The sequence below is a fragment of the Oncorhynchus keta genome, chromosome 15 (assembly GCF_023373465.1).
Source record: "Oncorhynchus keta strain PuntledgeMale-10-30-2019 chromosome 15, Oket_V2, whole genome shotgun sequence".
Lineage (NCBI taxonomy): Eukaryota > Metazoa > Chordata > Actinopteri > Salmoniformes > Salmonidae > Oncorhynchus > Oncorhynchus keta.
Genome location: NC_068435.1, coordinates 35,293,569 through 35,320,961, shown reverse-complemented (window position 1 = coordinate 35,320,961; position 27,393 = coordinate 35,293,569). Strand labels below are relative to the sequence as shown.

The window sequence follows — 27,393 nt, the reverse complement described above, 5'->3', positions numbered from 1 at the left end:
TTAAGATCAAAATTGATCGTAAGCCCGTTTTATAAATGAGGCCCCAGGACCAGCCCCTATCATCCACAATGTGATGGGATGGTGGAAAGATTTAATAGGACACTTATCAATCAGCTGGCCAAGACACTGCCCCAACAGCCTGGCGATTGGGATGAGTGCCTCAACCAAGTTGCCCTGGCCTACAACAGCAGCATTCACTCTACAACTGGTTTCAGCCCCTTCTGACACATGGTCGGGAAGGGAGAATGACGGCAGGGAGAATGACAGCCTCCACACGTCCACAACACCAGCAGATTATGTAGGTCAACTTACCCACAAGCTCCAGTCTGCCCTTGGATCTGCTGCACAGAACAGAGAACATGCTCAGTTACAACAAAAACACAACTACGACAAAAATGTCCAGCACATCCCCTACAAACCAGGAGACCTTGTGTGGCTTAACAACCCTATGACAGCATGTCACAAGCTTTCACCACACTGAGTGCCTTGGATCTACAGAAGAGGATCCTGGTGGAACCTACAGGATCAGGCTGGACTAGACTACCGAGATGCAAGCAATCCACTACAACTGCTTAAGGTCATACACCTCACCTGTACCCCAATGTGCAAGGAATAAGCCTGTGGAAAACTTAGCTGCACCTCCTCGAACTCCAACTCTAATGGCCTTATCAGGTGCCTTACTCTTCAAGCCCTCAAGGCTCTGTGAGACACGGGAATGCAACTTACCTGAGCCGCCCCTGGATCCCCATCTGCCTCAGCAAATCCAGTGTCAGGCCACTAGTCAGAATCTCTCTGCCCAGCCCAGGCCGTTGGACACTGATCCAAGATTTTCTGGAGTGATGAAACCAAGATTGAACTCTTTGGCCTGAATGCCAAGTGTCACGTCTGGAAGAAACCTGGCACCATCCCTACAGTGAAGCATGGAGGTGGAAGCATCATGCTGTGGGGAAGTTTTTCAGCGGCAGAGACTGGGAGACAAGACGAGATGGTGGAAAAGATGAACGGAGTAAAGTAGGGAGAGATCCTTGATGATAACCTGCTCCAGAGCACTCAAGACCTCAGACTGGAGTGAAGGTTCACCTTCCAACAGGACAACGACCCTAAGCACACAGCCAAGACAATGCAGGAATGGCTTCAGGACAAGTCTCCAAATGTCCTTGAGTGACCCAGCCAGAGCCCGGACTTGAACCCGATCAAACATCTCTGGACAAACCTGAGAATAGCTGTGCAGCAACGGTCCCCATCCAATCTGACAGAGCTTGAGAGGATCTGTAGAGAAGAATGGGAGAACCCCCCCAACCCCTTGGATGCGTTCTCCAGTGCAGATGCTGGAATTTTTTTGTATGAACATCTGAAAGTAATCTACTTTTTGAAGTGAAAATAAAAAACTGTCTCTGCCTGACCTCTGCCAGGGGCCTCCAAATCACTGTCCGCCCCTGTATTCTAGGCTATTAGAGAAATTGTTTTTGTTTTTCTTGTTGCCTTTATTACTATGAAAAATGTAAATGATGCACTTTTTCCTTTCATTGATCATCTTTGCACTGTACTTAATGGAAATGGTTAAGTAGGTAGGCTTACTCAAGTCTGCACTTTTCATTGTTTTGTGTATGATGCCTTGGTCAAGTACGAGTAATACTTTTTTGGCTCGTCACACTGGTTTGGTCTTTGTTGTTGAAAATATCTGTTATTTCCTGTTTTTGATGTTCAGTACATATATGTTTCTGTATAGCATAAAATGATGAGTCATACAGTAGTTCTTGTCTATTACAGTGAATTGGGGTACTTTATTCAGTAGGGGGCACCATTGTTCACGTGCAAACACTATTACTCTATTGCAAAACTTGCCAAATGAAATATGAAACCTAAAGACCGACTTCTCCCAATGTATCTATGGGAATCATTTTGCATCTGTCAATGCGGTTAAGAGGATGCAACTGTCACAGTAACAATGGCTGTACTGAATGTAAAGTTGATAGATTTAGGGCAGCTGCTGTCAGCCAGCTGAAGAAAACAAACTTTGTTGGATAGCTACAGTGGCTAGAGAGTTGTTTCTGAGTTGGCAAGAGTAATGGGCTATAGCATGTAGTAGTCAAGGGCCTTAGGGGAAGAAAATACCCTTTACGAAGCAGTTACAAGCATGACATTTGGTACAAACATTCCTCAGGTGATATGAAAACATCCCAGAAGGGGTTCCCATTTCAAAATTGAACAGGAAGTGAGTTACTGCTACATTTTAAATGGCTGCCATAATAGACGGAATTTGACCATGGAAACTGTATTGCAGCAGATAAAAAAAGCATGCAATTTGGTACAAACATTCCTCAGATGATATGAAAATATCCTAGAAAGGGTGCTCATTTCAAAATTAACCAGAAAGCAGAATTCAAAATGGTCGCCAATGGAGATGTAATGAATCCATAGTCAAATAAATATACATTTTCTACATAAAAAAACAAAACATGAAATCAAGTAAAAATGCATCAAATATATTCCTTACGTTGTGATTCGTGAACAAAATGAAAGACTCAGGACCCTTGTTCACATGTGCCAGGACAATGTCATAATGCAATGCATGACAATCCAGTAACCTTGCATCAACACTTCCGACAACAAAGTGGCTACTTTTGCAGCCACACCTCACTTTGTCAGCCTCTGGTAAGAGTGTCCACAAATGTGTCCAGGAATCAACTGTTTAAGCCCATCCAAATCTTTCTGGTGAAGGTGACCAAATGCTTGTTTGGTACACTGTTCGGTTTGAATGTTGCAGAGAATGACCTCTTAGAGAAGAGCTCCTTCTTCAGACCATTAGCACAATCTAGGCTGGTTGTCTTGTCATAGAGAAGTCGGAAGTTTACATACAACTTCGCCAACTACTTTTAAACTCAGTTTTTCACAATTCCTAACATTCAATCAGAGTAAAAATTCCCTGTCTTAGGTCAGTTAGGATCATCACTTTATTTTAAGAATGTGAAATGTCAGAATAATAGTAGAGAGAATGAATTATTTCAGCTTTTATTTCTTTCATGACATTCCCAGTGGGTCAGAAGTATACATATGCTCAATTAATATTTGGTAGAATTGCCTTTAAATTGTTTAACTTGGATCAAATGTTTTGGGTAGCCTTCCACAAGCTTCCCATAATAAGTTGGGTGAATTCTGGCCCATTCCTCCTGACAGAACTGGTGTAACTGAGTCAGGTTTGTAGGCCTACTTGCTCGCACACACTTTTTCAGTTCTGCCCACACATTTGCTATGGGATTGAAGTCAGGGCTTTGTGATGGCCACTCTAATACCTTGACTTTGTTGTCCTTAACCTTTTGCCAGTAGCAATCCCGGATCCGGGAGCATAATCATAGCCTCAAACGAATTAGCATAATGCAGCAGACATAAATACCCCTAGAAACTTTTCCTATTCATGAAAATCACAAATTAAATATATTCAAACACAAGCTTAGCCTTTTGTTAATCACACTGTCATTTCAGATTTTCAAAATATGCATTACAGCCAACGCTAGACAAGCATTTGTGTAAGTTTATCATGGCATAATGCTATGCTAGGCTCTGCTGGCAGCAGGCAACATTTTCACGAAAATAAGAAAATAAGAAAAGCAACCAAATCATTTACTTTTCAAGAACTTCGGATGTTTTCACTCAGGAGACTCCCAGTTAGATAGAAAATGTTCCTTTTTTCCAAAAATATTATTTTTGTAGGCGAAATAGCTCCCGTTTGTTCATCATGCTTGGCTGAGAAATCGACCGGAAAATGCTACCACTACAACGCCGAACTTTTTTCCAAATTCGCTCCATAATATCAACAGAAACATAAGCCATTTTGCCACAACTTTGGAAGCATGCTTAGGGTCATTGTCCATTTGCAACCAAGCTTTAACTTCCTGACTGATGTCTTCAGATGTTGCTTCAATATATTGACATAATTGTCCTGCCTCATGATGCCATATATTTTGTGAAGTGCACCAGTCCCTCCTGCAGCAAATCACCCCACAACATGATGCTGTCACCCCTGTGCTTCATGGTTGGGATGGTATTCTTCGGCTTGCAAGCCTCCCCCTTTTTCCTCGAAACATAACGATGGTCATTATGGCCAAACAATTATATTTTTGTTTCATCAGACCAGAGGACATTTCGCCAAAGTACGATCTTTGTCCCCATGTGCAGTTGAAAACTGTAGTCTGGCTTTTTTTACGGCTGTTTTGGAGCAGTGGCTTCCTCCTTGCCGAGCGGCCTTTCAGGTTATATCGATATAGGACTAATTTTACTGTGGATATAGATACTTTTGTACCTGTTTTCTCCAGCATCTTCACAAGGTCCTTTGCTGTTGTTTTGGAATTGATTTGCACTTTTCGCACCAAAGTACGTTCATCTCTAGGAGACAGAATGCGTCTCCTTCCTGAGCGGTATGATGGCTGTGTGGTCCCATGGTGTTTGTACATACTATTGTTTGTACAGATGAACGTGGTACCTTCAGGCGTTTGGGAATTGCTCCCAAGGATGAACCAGACTTGTGCCGACAAGACAACACAGGAGTGGCTTCGGAACAAGTCTCCGAACGCCCTTGAGTAGCCCAGCCAGAGCCTGGACTTGAACCCGATCGAACATCTCGAGAGAGACCTGAAAAATCTGTACTACTATGCTCCCCATCCAACCTGACAATTGAATCAATTTTAGAATAATGCTGAATAATGTAACAAAATGTGGAAAAACCCCAATTTAAACATATTCAAGTATGATATGGGAGAACGGCTGAGAATGGTTGAGTTGATGAGCAAGGAGAAGTGAACGATGCATGGTTGTGTAATCAGTGAATGGTCAATGAAAAACAGGGGGAGGGTGTTCTATTGTATTGATCTATTTGAATTATAATCTCAATATTGTATATCGGTCCACTGAATCCAAGCAGTCTTATCAGTGGACTCTGTCCTACTTGGAGTGCACATTGAGTGTGCGTAATTTACATTGGCAAGAAGACAAAGAGAAATGGATGCACATGCTGTATTAGCGTTGCTACAAAATCTGAATGAAAATGATTCCGATGGTGGGGTACACATTAATCTTGACATCTCTGGTAACTATTCTTTTGATTCTGAGCCTGAGCCTGAGCCTACACTTCAAAGGCCTAAGAGCAAAAATGGCGGTGCTCACTGAGCAGGGGCGCAGTGAGACAGGAGAGTGGAAGGGATGGCACTGTTTGAATAATCAAGCAGGTGACAAAGCTATGGGCAGATTATCATCACAGAATGTATCCCTGAGAGAGCAGGCCCCACATATGAAGCAAAAAAACAACATCAGCAACGCACTCACCAACTTTCGTTGTTAATGTGACATCCGACACGCGTCTTGCTGACGGTGCGTCTGCGTGGTTGGGGTATTTTATTTTGTCGCTGTATAAGAAGCTGTTATCACGTTCCAACATATGTGTGTTCTGTTTCATAGTTATACCAAAGCCACTCCACGAATAAAATTGATTGAATTTGTTTTATTTTATGTTTACTTTTTACTTAGCCTGTAGTGACATAAACTAATGAAAATGCTATTGTGTTATTTGAAATTTAAAAAATAAAAATCGTATTCTAATGTTACATAAGACCTTAAGAAACACAAACAAAATATTATTTTTGCGATAGCATATATGAAATGTATTTATTACACTGTTAGAACGTGGCATTTTTAACCTTTTAACCCTTTAACATTTGTTGGGGTGATTCATGTAGTAGTTCCACACAACTTGAGTGGTTAGCCTACAGGTTGATTTCTGGTGTTTCCAGGACATTTCTGCCACTTTAGGCTGGTCGATTATGAAATATCATGGAATATCGTAGAAGGCTGGTCCACTACTCACAAATACACAATAGTTTTTACTATATATGGAAACAAAAATTCAACAATAATATCATCTTTCAAAAACCTGATTCTGTTTTGGTGGCCATATTGGATTATGTAGAAAAATAAAATAATAGGAGTGCCATGCCCCAATGTTTTGGCCACCCCTTCTAATATCAATGTAAACATCCCAAAGAGCATCTCTACCAAATGCTATGCTTTTGTATCCGCCTCCATATAGTTTCATTTAAAAAAAAATCAGCTAAGGCCCCGGACTAAAGGGGGAGGTGATTCTTTAGGAGGCGGACACCGAAGGTGGGAGCGCAACTTAACTTCGGTGCTCCTCAATGATTATTAGAAGTAACTTAGAAATTGCTCAACAGTCAACAACGAAAGTCACAGGGTGAGTGAGCAGAATACACGGGAACGAAATAAAAGCCAAACCCTTGCAGTTAACTTAAAGGCAATCGTCACATCTCAATTGAATTTATCTGCACAATATATGGGTAAATATTCAGAATCATCTCTCAGCTGATGGTTAACTAACTATTGAACTCACTCCGCTTCGCTTTCTAGTTCAATTTACGAGAATTTAACGCGACTGCAGCAGCAACTTCGTCACTCTTTACTTGTTTATTTGGAAAATCATTTAAGTAAGTAGCCTATAAATGCAACGCTGTTTAATTTATGAGAAGACAATGGCACCAGAAACAAGGAACGGGGGAAGTTCTTCCCTGAATAACAACAACAGTAAAGACAACAGCAGGAAAACCTTCCTGGTCGGTGTGGATCTCTTCTGCTTGTTTTTAGGTGAGTGTTTCTGGACTTTTCATTCTGTAGATAGGACAAGAAATTAGGCTATATTATTAGGTCACATTGTCTGACACTGCAGTACATTTTTCTTATATAAATAGGCCACAGTTTTACATTTTCATAAAATGTATTATTTTATTCATTTTGATTAACCCAGCATCATAATGTTATATGACTTGTTGGTTTATTTATTATCTTGGATGAGCTAGAGTGTTATGCTATCATTAGGTCAAGGGCAGAAACTACTCATGCAAATGTCCGTCTAACAATAATAATAATTCATACATATACAATCCAATATCAGAGCAATGTCAGTCAACATAAAGATGATTCAAAGGTTTGTTTCATTTCCTTTTACATTTCTTTGTTTTCTTCTTTTTATTGTCATTTTCTGTTGACTCCTTGTTCCATTTCCCCGTAGTCCATTTTTAATACAAGACAGCAAAAATAGTTGAAAAGATGTTCCTCCTCAGAAAGAAAAGGGATTTATCATGACAATATTTTTGCCAGAGTTCCCAGTGAAACCCCCACGCCCACAGTACAGCAATATATTTTGCTGGCAAAGGGGAAAAGCCAATTGATCAATTGCTCCAAGAGGGCTATATTTCTTTGGTGTCTGCCCATTCCTGTTGCCCTCATTTGGCCTGTTTTAATATTTTCCATAATGTCTCACATCCCACACTGGCAATCAAGCCAGGAATTCTCTTGAAGTGACATCTGGCATAATATATCTGGTGTGTGTGTGTGCGTGTGCGTGTGCGTGTGCATGCGCGTGCGTGTGTGTGTGTGTGTGTGTGTGTGTGTGTGTGTGTGTGTGTGTGTGTGTGTGTGTGTGTGTGTGTGTGTGTGTGTGTGTGTGTGTGTGTGTAATTAAAAGAAAGTGGTGAGAAGGTCAGCCATATGTTCAGCTAATGTACTGAGTACCATCTCTCTCTGTCTCTCTCTCCCTCTGTCTCTCGCTCTGTCTCTCTCTGTCTCTCTCTTTCTGTCTCTCTCTTTCTGTCTCTCTCTCTCTCTATTTCTCTATTTCTGTTCCTCTTACTCTTTGACTGAGCTTAGAGTGAGTGATTCCTCACCAGACTCAGAAACACTAGGGCGGTGCACTGTCAAATAGTTTCGAAGGTGACTGAAGCAGTCATTCCAAGAAAGACATCAAAGTCAAAGACCTTAATAAGTATTCTGGTCCAAGGTCTAATAGTCTTTGGTCTGCTGGTGACTTAACACAAGTACATTATATAGTGTGATGATATACAGCAGTGGTTCCCAAACTTTTTATAGTCACGTATCCCTTCAAACATTCAACCTCCAGCTGCGTACCCCCTCTAGCACCAGGGTCAGCTGTACCCCTTCAAACATTCAACCTCCAGCTGCGTACCCCCTCTAGCACCAGGGTCAGCTGTACCCCTTCAAACATTCAACCTCCAGCTGCGTACCCCCTCTAGCACCAGGGTCAGCTGTACCCCTTCAAACATTCAACCTCCAGCTGTACCCCCTCTAGCACCAGGGTCAGCTGTACCCCTTCAAACATTCAACCTCCAGCTGCGTACCCCCTCTAGCACCAGGGTCAGCTGTACCCCTTCAAACATTCAACCTCCAGCTGCGTACCCCCTCTAGCACCAGGGTCAGCTGTACCCCTTCAAACATTCAACCTCCAGCTGCGTACCCCCTCTAGCACCAGGGTCAGCTGTACCCCTTCAAACATTCAACCTCCAGCTGCGTACCCCCTCTAGCACCAGGGTCAGCTGTACCCCCTCTAGCACCAGGGTCAGCTGTACCCCCTCTAGCACCAGGGTCAGCGCACTCTGATATGTTGTTTTTTGCCATCATTGTGAGCCTGCCACACACACGCAATACGATACATTTATTAAACGTAAGAATGAGTGTGAGTTTTTGTCACGGCTTATGGTAAGTGACAAAGAGCTCTTATAGGACCAGGCACAAATAATAATTTAATAATAATCAATAATCTTGCACTTTATTTATCGGTAAGTGGACTGGAGGCAGGGCATGAACGGGATAATGAATCCAGTTGTTTATGTCGTCCGTTTCGGGAAGGTATCTGCGTAATTGCGCACCCAGCTCACTCAGGTGCTTCACTATATCACATTTGACATTGTCCTTAAGCTTTAGTTAATTTGTAAACAAACAATCATACAATAATGGAAAGACCTGTGTGTTGTCCTTGTTAATGCAGACAGAGAAGAACTTCTTAATCATAGCCTCAATTTTGTCCCGCACATTGAATATAGTTGCGGAGAGTCCCTGTAATCCTAGATTCAGATCATTCAGGCGAGAAAAAACCTCACCCAGATAGGCCAGTCGTGTGAGAAACTCGTCATCATGCAAGCGGTCAGACAAGTGAAAATTATGGTCGGCAAAGAAAACTTTAAGCTCGTCTCTCAATTACAAAAATGTGTCAATACTTTGCCCGTTGATAACCAGTGGACTTCTTCTGTACGTCGTAAAAGCATTACAATTGTATAATGCAGAAAATACACGAGAGTTCAGGGGCCTTGCTTCAACAAAGTTAACCATTTTCACTGTAGTGTTCAAAACGTCTATCAAGCTGTTAGGCATTCCCTTGGCAGCAAGAGTCTCTTGGTGAATGCTGCAGTGTGCCCAAATGGCGTCGGGAGCAACTGCTTGCACGCGCGTTACCACTCCACTATGTCTCCCTGTCATGGCTTTTGCGCCATTACCCCCTGGGGGCAGCCCGTCACAAAGTTCAGGATCCAGTTGCAGAGGGAGTTGTTTAGTCCCAGGGTCCTTAGCTTATTGATGAGCTTTGTGGGCCCTATGGTGTTGAACTATAGGTGTTCCTTTTGTCCAGGTGGGAAATGGCAGTGTGGAGTGCAATAGAGATTGCATCATCTGTGGTTCTGTTGGGGCGGTATGCAAATTGGAGTGCGCCTAGGGTTTCTGGGATAATGGTGTTGATGTGAGCCATGACCAGCCTTTCAAAGCACTTCATGGCTACAGACGTGAGTGCTACGGGTCAGTAGTCATTTTGGCAATTTACCTTAGTGTTCTTGTGCACAGCCACTATGGTGGTCTGCTTGAAACATGTTGGTATTACAAACTCGGACAGGGAGAGGTTGAAAATGTCAGTGAAGACACTTGCCAGTTGATCAGCGCATGCTCTCAATTCACGTCCTGGTAATCCGTCTGGCCCGCCAGCCTTCCGAATGTTGACCTGTTTAAAGGTCTTACTCACATTGGCTGCAGAGAGCGTGATCACACAGTCTTCCGGAACAGCTACTGCTCTCATGCATGTTTCAGTGTTATTTGCCTCGAAGCGAGCATAGAACTAGTTTAGCTCGTCTGGTAGGCTCGTGTCACTGGTGAGCTCTCGGCTGTGCTTCCCTTTGTAGTCTGTAATGGTTTGCAAGCTCTGCCACATCCGACGAGTGTCAGAGCCTGTGTAGTACGATTCGATCTTAGTTCTTATCATATTTGCCTCCAACGTCCCTGTCTGTTGTTCGGTGCTTTCCCGGGTAAGGGGGCAGTAGCTCTTCGGCTGCATCATATTCACAACTGTCAGTGACCATGCTAGCTGGGCTAACAACAAATGTACAAATTACTGATGCTAGCATTGGATGTGCTCGTGGAAGCAGAACAACTTGTGTCGTCAACAGGTGAAGGTGTAGTACTGCTGGTAGTAGCAGTGTCTCTATGTATGCAGGCCTTACTTTTTTTTAACCATTCATCAATTTTCAAGCAAATGGAATGAGCAGCAGCTACGTTTGGCTACATATGGACTGTTAGTGGAATTCCCGCGAGAGCGTAACTGTTAATATGATTGGATGTTATTTATTTGACTTGGCTATCTCTATTTGGCATTGTGTTGTTATTTTGCTGAACACTGGATGTATTGCCCCGGAGAAAAAAAAGTCAGATAAGAACAAAATTCTTATTATAATGACAGCCTACTTGTAAAGCCCCCCTCAGCCAAACCATTCCCTTAACGTCACTGAGCCAATTGTGCGCCGCCCTATGGGACTCCCGATCACGGCTGGTTGTGATACAGCCCGGGATCGAACCCGGTCTGTAGTGTCACCTCTAGCACTGCAATGTCGTGCCTTCGACTGCTGCATAACTCAGCAGGCCCCCCACACATTCAACGCCTTAGTGTATGTGACAAATAAATAAGAACGTGATATGATTTTGTATGCATTTCAGAGATCAGTCATTTTTTTATCCCTTGACAGTTTGAAAGTATTCATCCTTTGACCTGTTGAAATTGTATAATACATGAAGGTGGAAAAGAGGTGGAATTTACTAGTCTGGGGTGAAGATGTATGTATTCAAGTTCCACAGGGTCACTGACTTGAGTTGACTGTGTCCAATGGGACATCTATGGCCACTTCTTACCCCACAACTGTTTGTTTAATATAGTGTCTGATAAGGTTCTGTCAACAAACTTCTCCATCTCTCTATTGCCCTGCAAATGCATAAATATATCATTTTTTTCTTACGAGGCGGAGGGTAAGTTTTGCCCACTCTGTGTTTGTACCTGCCCACAGAAAACGCCTGTCAACAAACCAACAGTGTATAGCTGTCTAAAGATGTGGTTTGAGGGGAGAGACCGCAAGGAGGAAATGGTGGAAGCACACTTGCAATTACTGGCCAAGCCAGCTTCCATTTTCACTGTGACTCTGACTGGAGTTCCAGCATCTCCAGACCAGAAGGACTTTCCTCTAGGCTTACAATCAGGGCCCGTATTCATGAAGTGTCTGAGAGTACAAGTGCTGATATAAGATCAGTTTTGCCTTTTAGATGATAATGAATAAGATTATACGGACAGGTGGTACCTGATCCTAGATCAGCACTAATCTGAGACAGTTTACAATTACAGACCCAGATCTCAGTAGCCTATCCAGAGTTTTATATTTAGATCTCAATATCTCAATAAGGTGCTGGCCTGGTCCCATACTGTATGTGCTGTAACCAACACTTTTATTGTTGTCGTATTATTGTAATACCAATAAAAGAGTTGGCTACAGCACATACATACACTATAGGACCAGGCCGGAGTCCAGACCTGCTCTCAGTGTTTGCATACCCCAAGACTATCATAGCCAAAATAGCATTAGTTTAAACAGGCAGGACTTTAGGTAACAATTCATAATTCTATTCATTAACAAGTATAATTTAGAAAGCATTTGTAAAGTATTTATAATGGCTTATTCATCCAAAATTATTGTGAAGTTAGCCAAGTGCCTCAACTCCACAATGAGAGTTTTTTGGTCGTTTGAGTCGCTATTTTTTTTCTTTAACTTTTTTTTATCCAGCCGAGTCAATTAAGAACAAATTCATATTTACAATGATGGCCTGTCATCCCATACAAAAAAAGGTATTCAAATACAACCACTGACTGTTTCTATGTTGAGATTCAATTGGCACATCGTAGAGCATCTTCGAGCAACAGCAATGAGGAAACAGTCTGTAGTTGTATTTAATTAACATTTAATCAAAAAGTATGGATTTCAATAAACAAAGAAAGGCACGCAACAACAAAGGACAAACATAGGTACAAGGTAAGGACTTAAGAATGGCAATCTTTTAAGTATTGACTGCATAGCGACTCGAAGGAGTCAGAAGTGAATAAAAAAAGAGTCTAGTCTGCGCTCAAATACATGGATGAAATCATTGTAGAGTTGAGGTACTTGGCTATTATAAAATATAACCAAACTTTAGATTTATTCCCTGTAGATCGAACTGAATCAACCGTGTTTTGGCCAACACTGTCCAAGTGCAAGGGTGAACCCTGGGTTAAGTGTGTAGCTAAATGGGGTTAGTTGAGCAGTAAGTCGTTGCAGGTGGGGTTTTACGTTTTCTAATCACCTTATAATGTCCCCATTTGCTTCTGCCTGGCTGTAGATCATCAGAAAGCTCAAGGGGGCTTAATCAGCTATAGTGTGACTGTTAAACATCACTAACTATTCAATGAGACAAATGGGGAGAAAAACACTTTTACAGGGATTTCTATTTTGGCTTTTTATTGTTTTATTTAATCTGTAACATGTTGAGGCTACATGGAGCTCAGATTCTTTAAGCATTTCACCAATATTTTTGGCAAACCACAATTCAACGCAAATGTGATCTTTTCCCCTCTTCTCCTCTCTCAGTAGCCAGTGGAACTAGGAGAGCATAGGAATAGGGTTTGGCAACCGCACCACGACCAGACAGACAGACAGACAGACAGACAGACAGACAGACAGACAGGGAGTAGTTTGTGTGGGGTATCTTGACTGCCATGCACACAAGGGTACAAGTAAAAACACAACTGCATCTGTGTATACAGCAGCACAACTCCCTCACACATGCAGTCTACATTTCTAGGCCAGTGGGAGAGCAATGGTGGAAAATGTGTATCTGTTTATTTTAGCTACAGCAACTGGTGTTATGTGAAATGCCCCAAAATGATGCTGGAATTTAATTCATTCAATGCAAGCTGCCATTTGCCTGTCCCAGACATTGTTTGTGGTTTCCATAGTGGAATTGAAGCCCCAAACTGAAACTCTCTGCTTAAGAATTGTTATCATCCAATAAACTCAAGGTAAATGTTTCTCGCTTCCAATTTTTCCATGAGAAGAAGCAAAGCAGACAGGTGTTTGAGTACTAACTCATCACTTCGAGGAAGTTGTTTGGTTATACCTTACTGGGGCTTTATAGGGATCGCTACGATGATATTTAAGCCAAATGGGACATTTTGAAATTTTGCTCATTCATGCCAATTTCAAATTAGGGAGTGCTTTATGTTTTCTTTGCGTCAGTGTAGCTAATACATTAGACGTATGCCTCTTGGCTGATGTTGTTGTTGGCAACTAGTGGGGCACTGGTTTTCCCCTCGCTTGTGCGAAGCGGGAAGGGAAGGGAGGAAGACGGGAAATCCCAAGATGCCTTGAAGAATGCTGATGCTGCACTGTCTGGTGGCATGGGGTGTGTGGAGGGCCTCAGAGGCAAGACAACACAGCTGAATCATGGGAAGAACAGACTTGGTAACATCTTAAATTACTCACTCCATTTTTGTTTCTGTCACCTGTTAGGGGTCAGGACCCGACTGTGGCGTTTCTGTTCCTTAATGAGCTCAAAGAGAGAGAGAGAGAGTCAGCCATCTTTTACTTGTATTTAACTTCCTCTCTTTTGTACTCTCCGGCCCGCCTGAGTCTTGGATCTGTTCATGTGCATAAAGGCAGTCAAGGGAGGTCAGAACCCCGGGATGAATGCTTTTCACATTCATAGCAGTGTTGAGCCCAGCGGCCAGGGCCCTCTTTTCTTTCCATTGCCCTACATCAGCAAGCAGCAGCCCTAAGCTGCCAAGCACTGTGCTGTGAGAGGAATGCCTGCTGATTCCCTCCCATCATAAGGGCAATGAAAAAGGCTGACAGACCACAGTTAAGATCGGGCGGTACTTAAAGTGTGTTTTCTCTCCACTAGAGCGCTAACACCTCTGAAAACCCCAAGTTTCAAATGGCTTGAATATAAATAGTAAAAACAGTAATGGTAATGTGAATGTGAATACTGTTGAATCTTGGATTTGAGGGAGGGAGGCCAGTGGAGGAGTGGTTAGGGTCTGGTCTGGGGTTCCCATCAGGCAGAGAGACTGGCCTGTAACATGAGCCTCTCCCAGCTGGGCTTTCAAAGCCCAGGCAGCTTGGAGCAGGGGAGCAGGGCGAGGGGAGCCAAACACACTAAGGAGTGTGTTGACATTTGGGTTTGAAGACATCAAACCCCTGCCTTAGCTCTGCAGTCCCCAGTACCCAAGCCAGCACCCCCAGTTTGACCTCTTCCTCCCAACCCTCACCCCATCCTCAGCCTTTACCCAGAGAGAAAAGGAGTAGGGATGGATCGAGAGAGAGAGAGAGAGAGAGAGAGAGAGAGAGAGAGAGAGAGAGAGAGAGAGAGAGAGAGAGAGAGAGAGAGAGAGAGAGAGAGAGAGAGAGAGAGAGAGAGAGAGAGAGAGAGAGAGAGAGAGAGAGAGAGAGAGAGAGAGAGAGAGAGAGAGAGAGAGAGAGAGAGAGAGAGAGAGAGAGAGAGAGAGAGAGAGAGAGAGAGAGAGAGAGAGAGAGAGAGAGAGAGAGAGAGAGAGAGAGAGAGAGAGAGAGAGAGCAAATGTTTGACTTTCTTTGTATTCATACATTTCAAAATCATTCAAGGGGTTCACTTCAAAGCTTCGAACATCAGTTGAAGGTCCACTTGGATGAGATCGAGAGAGTAAGCTTCCCAATTCTGTCAGGGGGTTGGGGAGTCCTCTCCTGGGTACTACTTTTCCCTTTATCTGTAAAAGACAAGTGGTTTTACCTCTAAAAGTGGTGAAATACACTCATTCGATTGGACAAAAACACCCTTCAGTCACATTTGTCTCAGCCTTCCACATCAGTTATCTGCGATGGATACCATTTAGCCCTTTTAATACGAGCTGCCCCCGTTTTGATGTTGGTTTTTCATAGTATGATGGACGATACAGATTCTAACAATGACAGATTTTTCCCTTTCTTGGCTGCCAAGTCAGTGCACTTCATTTTGTTTATTCGATTTTTCGGGAGTTGCTGTCATAAAAAGGAAAATCCACCCCAAAAAAACAATATTTTGGTATTTTTTTCATTTTGGACTGTTGATACAGTCCCAAAATGTAAGGATGTCAGCAGTCGGGTCATTTTTCATCGTCTTGATGATATGGCCAGTGACACTGCTTCTTGAAAGTCCGATATCTTGACAACTTGACTGCTTACATGCAAAACATTTTGGGACTATATCAACAGTGGACTAATGAAAAAAAGACAAATACAGTTTTTTGAGCAGATATTTTCCCTGTAAAGGTGCTACGCATATGATTTTAATTTCATTTTTGCATTGTGATTTCAGAAAAATGTCCATAATATATCTGCAGTAATAGTGGAATGGTAGTGTTTCACAGTACTCCTCACCTATTGATTTCTCCTGCCGGGGTGGCATCTGTTGTCAAAATGGGAAAGCTGTTCTGACTTTGTGGCTGTTTCATCTAGTGGAAAGGGCTCTGTCATATCCTGGTTGCTAAAATTCTGATTCCCTACAGTACACTATTCAGTGCATAAACTAAAAAAGTTAACATTTTAGCAATCAGGAAATGACAGAGCGATTTCCACTAGATAACACAGCCACAAAGCCCAAAACACCATTCTGACAACAGATGCCGCTCTAGCGGGAGAAATCAATAGGCGAATATTACAGCCAATCACAACACTGGTGGGTAAGTAATACTGTGAAACACCATCCTTCCACAATTACTGCAGATGTATTATGGACATCAGTGTTGTCTGGTGGCAAAAAAAATAGAGTCTGTATCACTTCAAAGGATATTTGGTAGATTATTTGCTGCAGCCTACATATTTTCCTCAAACGGAACATGCTACAGGTACATGACCAATTTTGAGCACCGTATCATGATATTACATGAACATGACATGTTATCAGCTGAGATTTGTGTGACGGGAGCGTTTTGTCAATGTTGTTATGACGAGAACTGCATAACAGTCACCTTCCAGGTAAGTGCCCCAGGTAAGTGTGTGGGTGTGTCTTTCTGTGTTTGTTTGTTTGTTCTTGCCAGAGCTGTGTGTGGGTGTTGTGGGTTAACTGCTGCAATACAGGTTGTGTTTGGGCAGATTACAGATTACATGCAGTGATGCTCCTTGCTGTCTTTCTGCACAAGTTTCCCATCACACCCCACTGGAGGCGCTTGTTCTGTCAAAGACAGCAGCATCAGCCTGTCTTATAAGAACAACCCCTCTGCCCACCGCTGTCCTGGTAGTTGTGGGGTTCCCTGTGCCCATCATCTCTGTAAATCTTTAGCATGGTTCAGCAGCAGGAGGGACAGGAAACGCATCCAGGGGACTCCGGGGATTCACTGTGGCTTTTATGCCGAGGCCACCTCACAAATGTTGCAGTTGGTGATCTACATTCAATTGATTGCATTCATGAACCTAGGAGTAGTATGGGATTAGCCTTGGTGTCGGTCTGGCTATAAACATTTTCCAAACATGTTGGTATGACATCCACAAAGGAGTTGAAACAGACAGGCACCAAGGCTAGTATACAAACCCTATTGGTACAAAATGAACTCCTACTCGACTCATCAATACTGAATTGAGACCTAAACCACTATTTCCTAGTAATTGGTTTTAGGTTGAGAACTATCTGAGTGAAGACAACAAGTCTGGAAAGATTGAAGAGTGAGTGAAAAGTGAGACCCCCATGTTCCATGTCCAGCCATCGCTGTGCCGTCTACCTGTGGACACTCATTTAGGAGCACCTTATTGACCCTCTCTCCTCTCTCTCTCTCTTCATCTATCCCTCTCCCTCTCTCTCTCTCTCTCTCTCTACCTCACCACTGCTGTGTGTACATAGCCGGCCTGCCTTTCCTGATCATAGAAACTAGTGCTGTACAGCCCTACCGCCGAGGCTTTTACTGCAACGATGAGTCCATCAAGTATCCGGCCAAACACGGAGACACCATAAGCGACGCTGTGCTTTCTGCTGCTGGCATTCTCATCACCATCCTTTCTGTAAGTCACTATACCTCACTGATTAGTCCCAGATCAGTTTATGCTGTCTTGCCAACTCATATGTATATGAGTTGCCATAGGAGTTGGCAAGCCAGCACAAACAGATCTGTGACTCTATTTTCATCTCACTTTCCACCTCAGCAATGTGCAGCACCATCAACACTTACTGTACTGTGTGTCGACTAAATTATACAGCACGCTGCCCTCTGTCCTGGTAGTTGTGGGGTTCCCACTGGGCGTCATTTCAACGTTGACATTTGGGTAATATTTGGTTGAGACGTTGATCAGTGAGATTTTATTCACGCACTCAAAAAGACAGCCAGATGTTTGTTGAATTCCCAATGTGTTATCACTATGCTGTTAACCATACATACTATACTATACATACATACTATACTATACATACATACTATACACATTTTACAGACACAATCTGTTTTGCAATAGTTATATTTTGTTTGTTTTTAGTCCTTCCTCTGTTTCGGATGTCCGTCCAGTTTGATTTCTATTTGTAACTGTGCTATTTCACAACATTTCTGAACCTATATACATTTTACAGACCCCGTATGTTTTACATTTGTTATCTTGTTTGTTATTAGTCCCACCGTTCAGCTCCATTCAACCCCTCCCATCTATATCTTAACATCATCCATTTTGGATTTGGATTTGGATTTGGATTTATATTTGCCAAATATTCCAAATCTAAGTTAACTAAACTAAATAAAGTGATTTGATTTAGTCCTATTCTTTGACTTAGATTTTTGTTTGAGATGGAGACGGAAAAGCCGACATATCAATTGTACATTTCTTGAGAACCTGGAACTAAAGCCAGACTAAGTCAGTGCAACCAAATATCTTTTGTGCCATTGCACACCAAACACAATTCAATATCGCTTTTGCAATACAGTAAATAGCTTATTAACTTAACAAATGACATGTTTGATTGTTAGCTCCAACTAAACCAAAAATAATAGTTAAAGAATAGGATTAAAGTGCCTGAGATGAAACTATCCAACCAATAGATACATCTCCTTTAAATGTTGAGATTGGGTTGCATTGTCAACCAACACAATTCAATATGACTTTTGTCAACATAAAGCCAACACATCAAGGAAGCCAATATATGAATTATTGACTTGACGATTACAAACACTGTAATTCACAGGGCTAGAAATGTGGTGGATGGCACAGGAGAAGAGCTATAGGCCCATTTTTCTTCTTCTGAATGTGACGCTAAATTCCATGTTCCCCCATAGACCAAGGGTCTTAAAATAAATCTCTGTAACAAGAAAAAAAAAATACTCTGGGAGTGTTGGGGTTAACATTTTATAATTGTATAATTTGTGTGACGACTAGACATTTATGAGACAAGGCACGAGACAACCTCTTCCCCAACTTTGAATATCTCTGAGGTTACACCTTTAACAGTTACACAAAGTTAATACAAAGCCGTTTCATTCATTCACATAGTTGATATAGTCTCAGTTCTTACACAATGAGAAACAGATGTGTTCTTTCTCTCCCATGAAGCAGCTGGGTTGGATCAACCAGGCTCTAAAGGGCTCCATGGTGGCGAGAGAGAAATGAAAAAAGAAAAACACACGTTATCAGCTTGTACAATCTCCCTATAGGCCTTTCCCCCCAAATGTGTTTCTATCGAAATTAGATGTTTTTCTGCCCTGACAAGAATTTCTCAATGAAACCGAGATGCTAACAAGAAAACACCCAGACATCCCCTTGTGAAATCAGAGCCCTGTGAAAAAAACGAGTCAGCCGGCGCGGTGGAAAACAAACGTGCCCCCAATGTGTGTCTGCTCTGGCAGAGTCTGGCCACCAGAACATCTGACATGTCGCCTAGATCAGCGTTTCTCCTGGTTGAAACCAGAAGTGCTGCCCCTGCCCCCCCCCTCGCTATCCCTCCCTTTCTCTCTCCCTTTTCATTCCCTCTCATTTCTCCTTTGCTCTTTTCCTCCCTCTCACTCTGCCCCTCTCTCTTTGTCTCTCCCCATTGACTCCCTCCCTCCCTCCTTCTCTCCCTCCTCTCCCTCACTCTTTTTCTCCCTCCCTCTCTTCACTCTCCCTCCCTCTTCTTCTCACTCCCTCCCTCTATAAAACCTCAAGCTCTTTCTCCTTCTCTCCCCACTCACTCCCTCTCTCCCATTTATCTGTGGCCAGGAGGTGGACTACAGGGGGTTGGGGAAGGGAAAGGCATTCGAGCTTGAACAGCTGTAGTGAGTTATTGGAGTCCGGTCCACGTCCCCCGGCCCGTCAATCATCGGTTTTATACGTTTGTTTATTTACCCACTTACTGAAAACCTCTGCATGTGCCTTCCACAACTCACATACTCACTCACCCTCACCCTCCCATAGCTACACTGAACGTTATGCAATTTGTTTTTGATGTTAGTGGTGCTAACCAAGGGTTAGGTCTGGAGTGTTTTTGATTGACCTTTCTCCTCAAATATTTGAAGTCAAATATTTGAAAGTCCTTGATGTACGGAACTTTTTCCCTCAGCTCATAGTATCGTTGTAATATTACACTCTGTTTACTCCTAGTATTATTTTTTTTTAACCTTTATTTAACTAGGCAAGTCAGTTAATTAAGAACAAATTCTTGTTTTCAATGACAGCCTAGGAACAGTGGGTTAACTGCCTGTTCAGGGGCAGAACAACAGATTTGTACCTTGTCAGCTTGGGGGTTTGAACTTGCAACCTTCCAGTTACTAGTCTAACACTCTAACCACTAGGCTACCCTGCCACCCGTTGTCGCTCTATACTCTCTGATCAGTCTCCGCTGTTTTACTGATGTGTTTAACTGAATTCCAAATATATATTGGAAAACCAGATGTCTGACACTATGATACTCTCTCATTACGGAAATGAATAACCAGTTCAGTTTTGTTGAAACGAGACATAATTACAACAATGAAACAATGAAGTACTGATATTGACTCTGACAGTAATTAGGAAGTACATAACAGTAACAATATGATTTCAGTGGCCATCCTTGTAAATGACATGACTGCTGAGCCGTATATACAGTACATATAGAGGTGTGTGTTTCTGCTTCTGTATGACTGTGTCCTCTCCTTTATCCCTCTTGCCAGATCATCATCTCTAAGAGATATAGTCATGTCATCTATAAAGATGGCCGCTGTAGACTCCGGTTGAACCAATCACCATTTGACTGCCACAGTGGCCATCTTTGTGCTGTAGATGACATGACTGTATCCTCTTCTTGTTCCTTCCCCCATCAGATCATCATTGGTGAGAGCTACATGATCTACTACCTGAACGAGGGCTCTAAGTCCTTCGTAGGGAACCCCTACATCTCCGCCCTCTACAAGCAGGTGGGCGTGTTCATCTTTGGCTGCGCCGTCAGTCAATCGTTCACGGACATCGCCAAGGTATCGGTGGGCCGCATGCGACCCCACTTCCTGGACGTGTGTAGGCCCGACTGGTCCTCCATCAACTGTTCTTTGGGCTACATCACAGACTACCAGTGTAATGGGCCCGAGAGCAAAGTCCAGGAGGCCAGGTACATTACTCTGAGATTACTCCATTGTGATTGTGAAGCATCTATGTGGTGTTTATGAAGACTTTATGAATGCTCTATAAAGAAACGTAGCCTATACGTTATGTTTTGTTTAAAGGGGTACCGGATATTTGATTTCATACAAAGTGAATGCTTTGTTCAATATCCAGGCGGGAGGCTTTGCATTGGTCTTACCTGTGCAGTAATCTTCTAATTGCTATAGTAACAACATTGTATTTCTCCTTTTCAGGAAGTCGTTCTTCTCTGGCCATGCATCCTTTTCCATGTACACCATGCTGTATTTGGTGGTGAGTTACTGTTATGTGTCTTAACTGCACACACACAAACACACATGTACACACACTCGAGCTGTCGCCCTGTGTTGATTCATTACCCATCTCTCCCAATCTCCCAGTTCTACCTGCAGTCCAGGTTCACCTGGCGTGGAGCCCGTCTTCTGCGCCCCCTGACACAGTTCACCCTCATCATGATGTCCTTCTACACCGGCCTGTCCCGTGTCTCCGACCACAAGCACCACCCCACCGACGTCCTGGCTGGCTTCGCACAGGGAGCCCTGGTGGCCTACAGCATAGTGAGTATTTTGACTTAGTGTTTACTATGTCCCCATAACTACATAGTACTTTACTGCATATAATGCATAGTATGTACTATAGCTATAATTTACTAGATAGGATGATATAGTACTGCATATACAGTGCATTTGGAAAGTATTCAGACCCCTTTTTCCACATTTTGTTACGTTACAGCCTTATTTTAAAATGTATTAAATAGTTTTTCCCCCCATCAATCTACATCCCATAATGACAACGTAAAAACAGGTTTTTAGAAATGTTTGGCAGCGATTACAGCCTTGAATCTTCTTGGGTATGACACTACAAGCTTGGCACAGCTGTATTTGGGGAGTTGCTCCCATTCTTCTCTGCAGATCTTCACAAGCCCTGTCAGGTTGGATGGGGAGCATCACTACACAGCTATTTTCAGGTCTCTCCAGAGATGTTCGATCGGGCTTAAGTCCGGGCTCTGGCTGGGCCACTCAAGGACATTCAGAGACTACTCCCGAAGCCACTCCTGCATTGTCTTGGCTGTGTGCTTAGGGTCATTGTCCTGGTGTAAGGTGAACCTGAGCGCTCTGGAGCAGATTTTCATCAAGGATTTCTCTGTGCTTTGCTCCGTTCATCTTTCCCACAATCCTGACTAGTCTCCCAGTCCCTGTTGCTGAAAAACATCCCCACAGTATGATGCTGTCAACACCATACTTCACCTTAGGGATATTGCCAGGTTTCCTCCAGACGTGACACTTGACATTCAGGCCAAAGAGTTCAATCTTGGTTTCATCAGACCAGAGAATCTTGTTTCTCATGGTCTGAGAGTCCTTTAGGTGCCTTTTTGCTATAGTCCTTCTGGAAGGTTCTCCTATCTCCACGGAGGAACTCTGGAGCTCTGTCAGAGTGACCATTGGGTTCTTGGTCACCTCTCTGACCATGGCCCTTCTCCACAGATTGCTCAGTTTGGCCAGGCAGGCAATCTTGGTGGTTTGGCCTGGCGGCCTTGGTGGTTCCAAACTTCTTCCATTTAAGAATGATGGAGGCCGCTGTGTTCTTTCGGACCTTCAATGCTGCAGAAATTGTTTGGTACCCTTCCCCAGATCTATGCCTTGACACAATCCTGTCTCGGAGCTCTATGGACAATTCCTTCAACCACATGGCTTCGTTTTTGCTCTGACATGCACTGTTAACTGTGGGACTTTACAGTTGAAGTCGGAAGTTTACATATACTTAGGTTGGAGTCATTAAAACTCATTTTTCAATCACTCCACAAATTTCTTGTTAACAAACTATAGTTTTGGCAAGTCGGTTAGGACATTTACTTTGTGCATGACACAAGTGATTTTTCCAACAATTGTTGATGGACAGATTATTTCACTTATAATTCACCATATCACAATTCCAGTGGGTCAGAGGTTTACATACACTAAGTTGACTGTGCCTTTAAACAGCTTGGAAAATTCCAGGAAATTATGTCATGGCTTTAGAAGCTTCTGATAGGCTAATGGACATAATATAATAATAATAATATATGCCATTTAGCAGACGCTTTTATCCAAAGCGACTTACAGTCATGTGTGCATACATTCTACGTATGGGTGGTCCCGGGGATCGAACCCACTACCCTGGCGTTACAAGCGCCATGCTCTACCAACTGAGCTACAGAAGGACCACATCAGTTGAGTCAATTGGAGGTGTACCTGTGGATGTATTTCAAGGCCTTCCTTCGAACTCAGTGCCTCTTTGTTTGACATGATGGGAAAATCAAAAGAAATCATCAGCCAAAACCTCAGAAAAAAGGTTTTGTGGCACGCAGCCATCATACCACTTAGGAAGGGGACGCGTTCTGTCTCCTAAAGATGAACGTACTTTTGGTCAAAAAGTGCAAATCAATCCCAGAACAACAGCAAAGGACCTTGTGAAGATGCTGGAGGAAACAGGAAGAAAAGTACTATATCCACAGTAAAACAAGTCCTATATTGACATAACCCGAAAGGCTGCTCAGCAAGGAAGAAGCCACTGCTAGTAAACCTCCATAAAAAAGCCAGACTACGGTTTGCAACTGCACATGTGGGCAAAGATTGTATTTTTTGGAGAAATGTCCTCTTGTTTGATGAAACAAAAATATAACTGTTTGGCCATAATAACCATCATTATGTTTGGAGGAAAAAGGGGGATGCTTGCAAGTCCAAGAACACCATCCCAACAGTGAAGCACTGGGGTGGCAGCATCATGTTGTGGGGGTGCTTTGCTGCAGGAGGGACTGGTGCACTTCACAAAATAGATGGAGGCCTAGAAACCTGACTCAGTTACAACAGCTCTGTCAAGAGATATGGGCCAAAGTTCACCCAACTTTTTATGGGAAGCTTGTGGAAGGCTACCCGAAACGTTTGACCCAAGTTAAACAATTTAAAGGCAATACTACCAAATACTAATTGGGTGTATGTAAACTTCTGACCCACTGGGAATGTGATTAAAGAAATACAATCTGAAATAAATCATACTCTCTACAATTATTCTGACATTTTACATTCTTAAAATAAAGTGGTGATCCTAACTGACCTAAGACAGGGAATTTTTACTAGGATTAAATGTGAGAAATTGTGAAAAACTGAGTTTAAATATAATTGGCTAAGGTGTATGTAAACTTCTGACTTCAACTGTATATAGACAGGTGTGTGCCTTTCCAAATGGTGTCCAATCAAGTGATTTTACCTCTATAACGACACAGGATGAGACCCAGATGCAGACACAGGAGGCAGTCTCAGAGATATATTATATACAAGGGATAGGGAAATGGCAGGTCCTGGAAAGGCAGAGATCAGTAATCCTAATAAGAGTCAGGCAGGCGTATAATGGCAGACAGGCTCAGGGTCAGGGCAGGCAAAAACAGGTCGGAACTGGGAAGACTAGATCACAAACTACAGAGAAGGAAAAACAAGGAAGAACATGCTGGGACGACTTGACGAGACAAGACGAACTGCCAACAGACAGACAGAAAACGCAGGTATAAATACATAGGGGATAATGGAAAATAGGAGACACCTGGTGGGGGGTGGAGACAAGCACAAGACAGATGAAACAGATCAGGGCGTGACAACCACAGGGGGACTCCAATCAAGTTGTAGAAACATCACAAGGATGACCAATGGAAATAGGATGCAGCTTAGCTCAATTTTGAGTCTCATAGCAAAGGGTCTGAATACTTATGTAAATAAGTTATTTCTGTTTTTAAGGTTTAATACATTTGCGAAGTTGTCTAAAAATCTGTTTTCCTTTTGTTATTATGGGGTATTGAGTGTAGATTGATGAGGATTTTTTTATTTATTTAATCCATTTTAGAATAACAAAATATTGTAAAAATCAAGGGGTCTGAATAATTTCCGAATGCACTGTAAAACATGGTGTAGTACTGCATGCGTAATGCAGTTATGCAGTCTGTATCATTAACATGTCTGACCTGTTTTTACTATATCTGTCACGTTTTGACCTTAGTTCCTTTGTTTTGTCTTTGTTTTAGTATGGTCAGGGCGTGAGTTGAGGTGGGCAGTCTATGTTCTTTTTTCTATCATTTGGGATTTCTGTGTTTGGCCTGGTATGGTTCTCAATCAGAGGCAGCTGTCAATCGTTGTCCCTGATTGAGAACCATACCAAGTAGCCTGGTTTCACCTTTGAGTTGTGGGTGATTGTTTTCTGATGAGTGTTGGTATCTGCGTCAGACAGAACTGTTTCAGTTTCGTTCGTTCACTTTATTGTTTTTGTTCAGTGTTCATTTACTTTATTAAAAAGATGGACGCTTACCACGCTGCGCATTTGTCCTCCGATCCTTTCTACTACTCCTCCTCATCTGAGGAGGAGGAAGACAACCGTTACAATATAATTTATTATTGACAATATTGACCTTTTTTTTCTTCTTCTTTCCTATCCCTCAGGTGTTTTTTGTATCTGACCTGTTCAAGCCCAAAGGCAGAAGTTCAGCTCTACCAGTGACCCCATTAAAGAACCCCAACAACCCCATGGCAGACATAAGAGAGAGGAGCAACCACATCACCATGGCATAGTAGAGACCAGTAGAGTACAGCTACCTGTACAGCTACCTTCCGCTGTAGGTTTTAAACATCCTTTATTTCACCTACTGGTCTGTACTGGATGTGTTAAACAACCAGCGAAAGCAGCAAGACTGCCGACCGACATGTCTGCAAGGCACAGAGAAATAATGAGCTATGGAGAACTTACTTTGGAAAGAAGAGGAGAGACACACACACACACACGCACACAAACAACACACACACGCTGTTTGAACAGCCAGCAACATCCATGTTTCTCACCATCTCATATGACATGTGAATGTGGAAGAGTTTGGGGAGAGAATTCATATTTTGCTTTAATTACCCAAGGTCTCTATATCAAACCTGGTGCTTTGCAGATTAACTGTATCTTTATCTGCAGACAATGAAGTTTCACAGACAGAATCATGAAGGAAGGAGAGAAGGAAACGAACAGCTGTGGAACGTGATAATGTCCGCTTGGCTTTATAGGCACCATGGAGACTGGCTAATAATACCATCACACACATACTTTGTGCATATGAGATACAAACTCATGAACAGGAACAAATTCCTTGATTACAGGAAGGATGTTTTTTCTTTTATAAATGACCTTCGTTATAAGTTCGAGCTATAGCACTATATCCAAACTCAATATTTTACTTAATTGTCACCACTTGAATGAACTGAAGTGAAGCTTTTCTGTAATGTTTTGTTTTAAAACCAGCTTTTAGGTCTCCTGAAATGTAGTTTGTATAGAAATATATACACTGTAGATGGAGACTACAGAGAGAGGGATGTGGGCCTCTTTTTGCTTGTTGGGACGAGCCTCCACTGAGCCCTGTAATGAAGTGACTATGTGTGCCAGATGACTGCTCACAAGTATTAGGTCAGAGTATTAGGCATGTGTGTGTATGTATGTCAGTGTGCAAGTATCCAAGTGTCATGTCTATACTGTGTGTGTGTGTGTGTGTGTGTGTGTGTGTGTGTGTGTGTGTGTGTGTGTGTGTGTGTGTGTGTGTGTGTGTGTGTGTGTGTGTGTGTGTGTGTGTGTGTGTGTGTGTGTGTGTGTGTGTGTGTGTGTGTGTGTGTGTGTTTTTCATAAGTGCTTGAGGTTAAAGACCGGGAACGTAAGGCTGCTTCAACAGACGTTTATATTAAAAACAGGAAATCTGTGGAATTATACTTTCATAGACGAGCGTTGTGATCCATTTTCTAGTGATTCACATAAACTGTGCCAACTTCAGAAAAAAGAACCCCTTCCCTGTGTCACTATAGTATGCTCTGTCCTACCATGTCATTGCAACCAAACAGCATTATCTGTTTTATTTTTGTAATGTAAAGAACATTTTTGTATCAGAGAATTATGTACAATATCATTTACCTATGATTTCATGCAATATCCACTATGAATGTTGACGCGTGGATACATGTGTTATTGTGTAAGTGCTGCTTAAATAAGCAGGGATTGACAAAAGTCATTCAGTGAAATGACAATTTGTGTTGTGAGTATTCAAACTTCTGTGAAATAGCTTTCAAGAAGACAGCTTTATATTAAAATACCTTTTAATATTTTTGTATTGTCCTTTTTTTTTGTATATTGTACAATGATGAAAATATAAACCATATGGTGTAAATGTATTATAGATGATGTGCTTTGTAATAATAAAAACGAATTATTTTAAAAGTTTTTGTGCTTTTTTTTGTGTCCTTCCTCACTTTGACTGGGACAAAGCCATAAAATATATTATTTTTTTTTACAGGCAGTTGATAATGAAGCTGAGCAGCTCTCTCTCTGACTTTGCGTGCGAAGGTGAGATCTGGGCGTAGGTTCTAGACTCTATGGTGGAGTTCCGTTCCGTGCTTTACTTCCTCAAGGGGAAATAGTGTGCATTCCAGGTTTTTACCCATATCCCGAGTGGTATACTGGAATAATATAGAACATACCTGGTGAGTATGCCCCAGTGGCAAATTAGTACATTCCCATATGAGAATGTGACTCTTGGAAGACTAGCCCTTTGCTGGGCTGATAGAGCTCCATGTTACAATTC

General features: G+C 42.4%; 1 protein-coding gene across 1 annotated transcript; it reads left to right on the top strand.

The window, feature by feature from the left end:
* The first annotated feature begins 6,127 nt into the window (after positions 1–6,127).
* On the top strand, positions 6,128–27,032 carry LOC118394847 (phospholipid phosphatase 3-like). Its single transcript, XM_035788437.2, has 6 exons — positions 6,128–6,648; positions 17,038–17,195; positions 20,453–20,733; positions 20,981–21,038; positions 21,146–21,322; positions 25,229–27,032. The coding sequence occupies exons 1-6, from the start codon at positions 6,507–6,509 to the stop codon at positions 25,355–25,357; spliced, it is 945 nt and encodes a 314-aa protein (XP_035644330.1). The 5' UTR covers positions 6,128–6,506; the 3' UTR covers positions 25,358–27,032.
* The last annotated feature ends 361 nt before the right edge of the window (positions 27,033–27,393 follow it).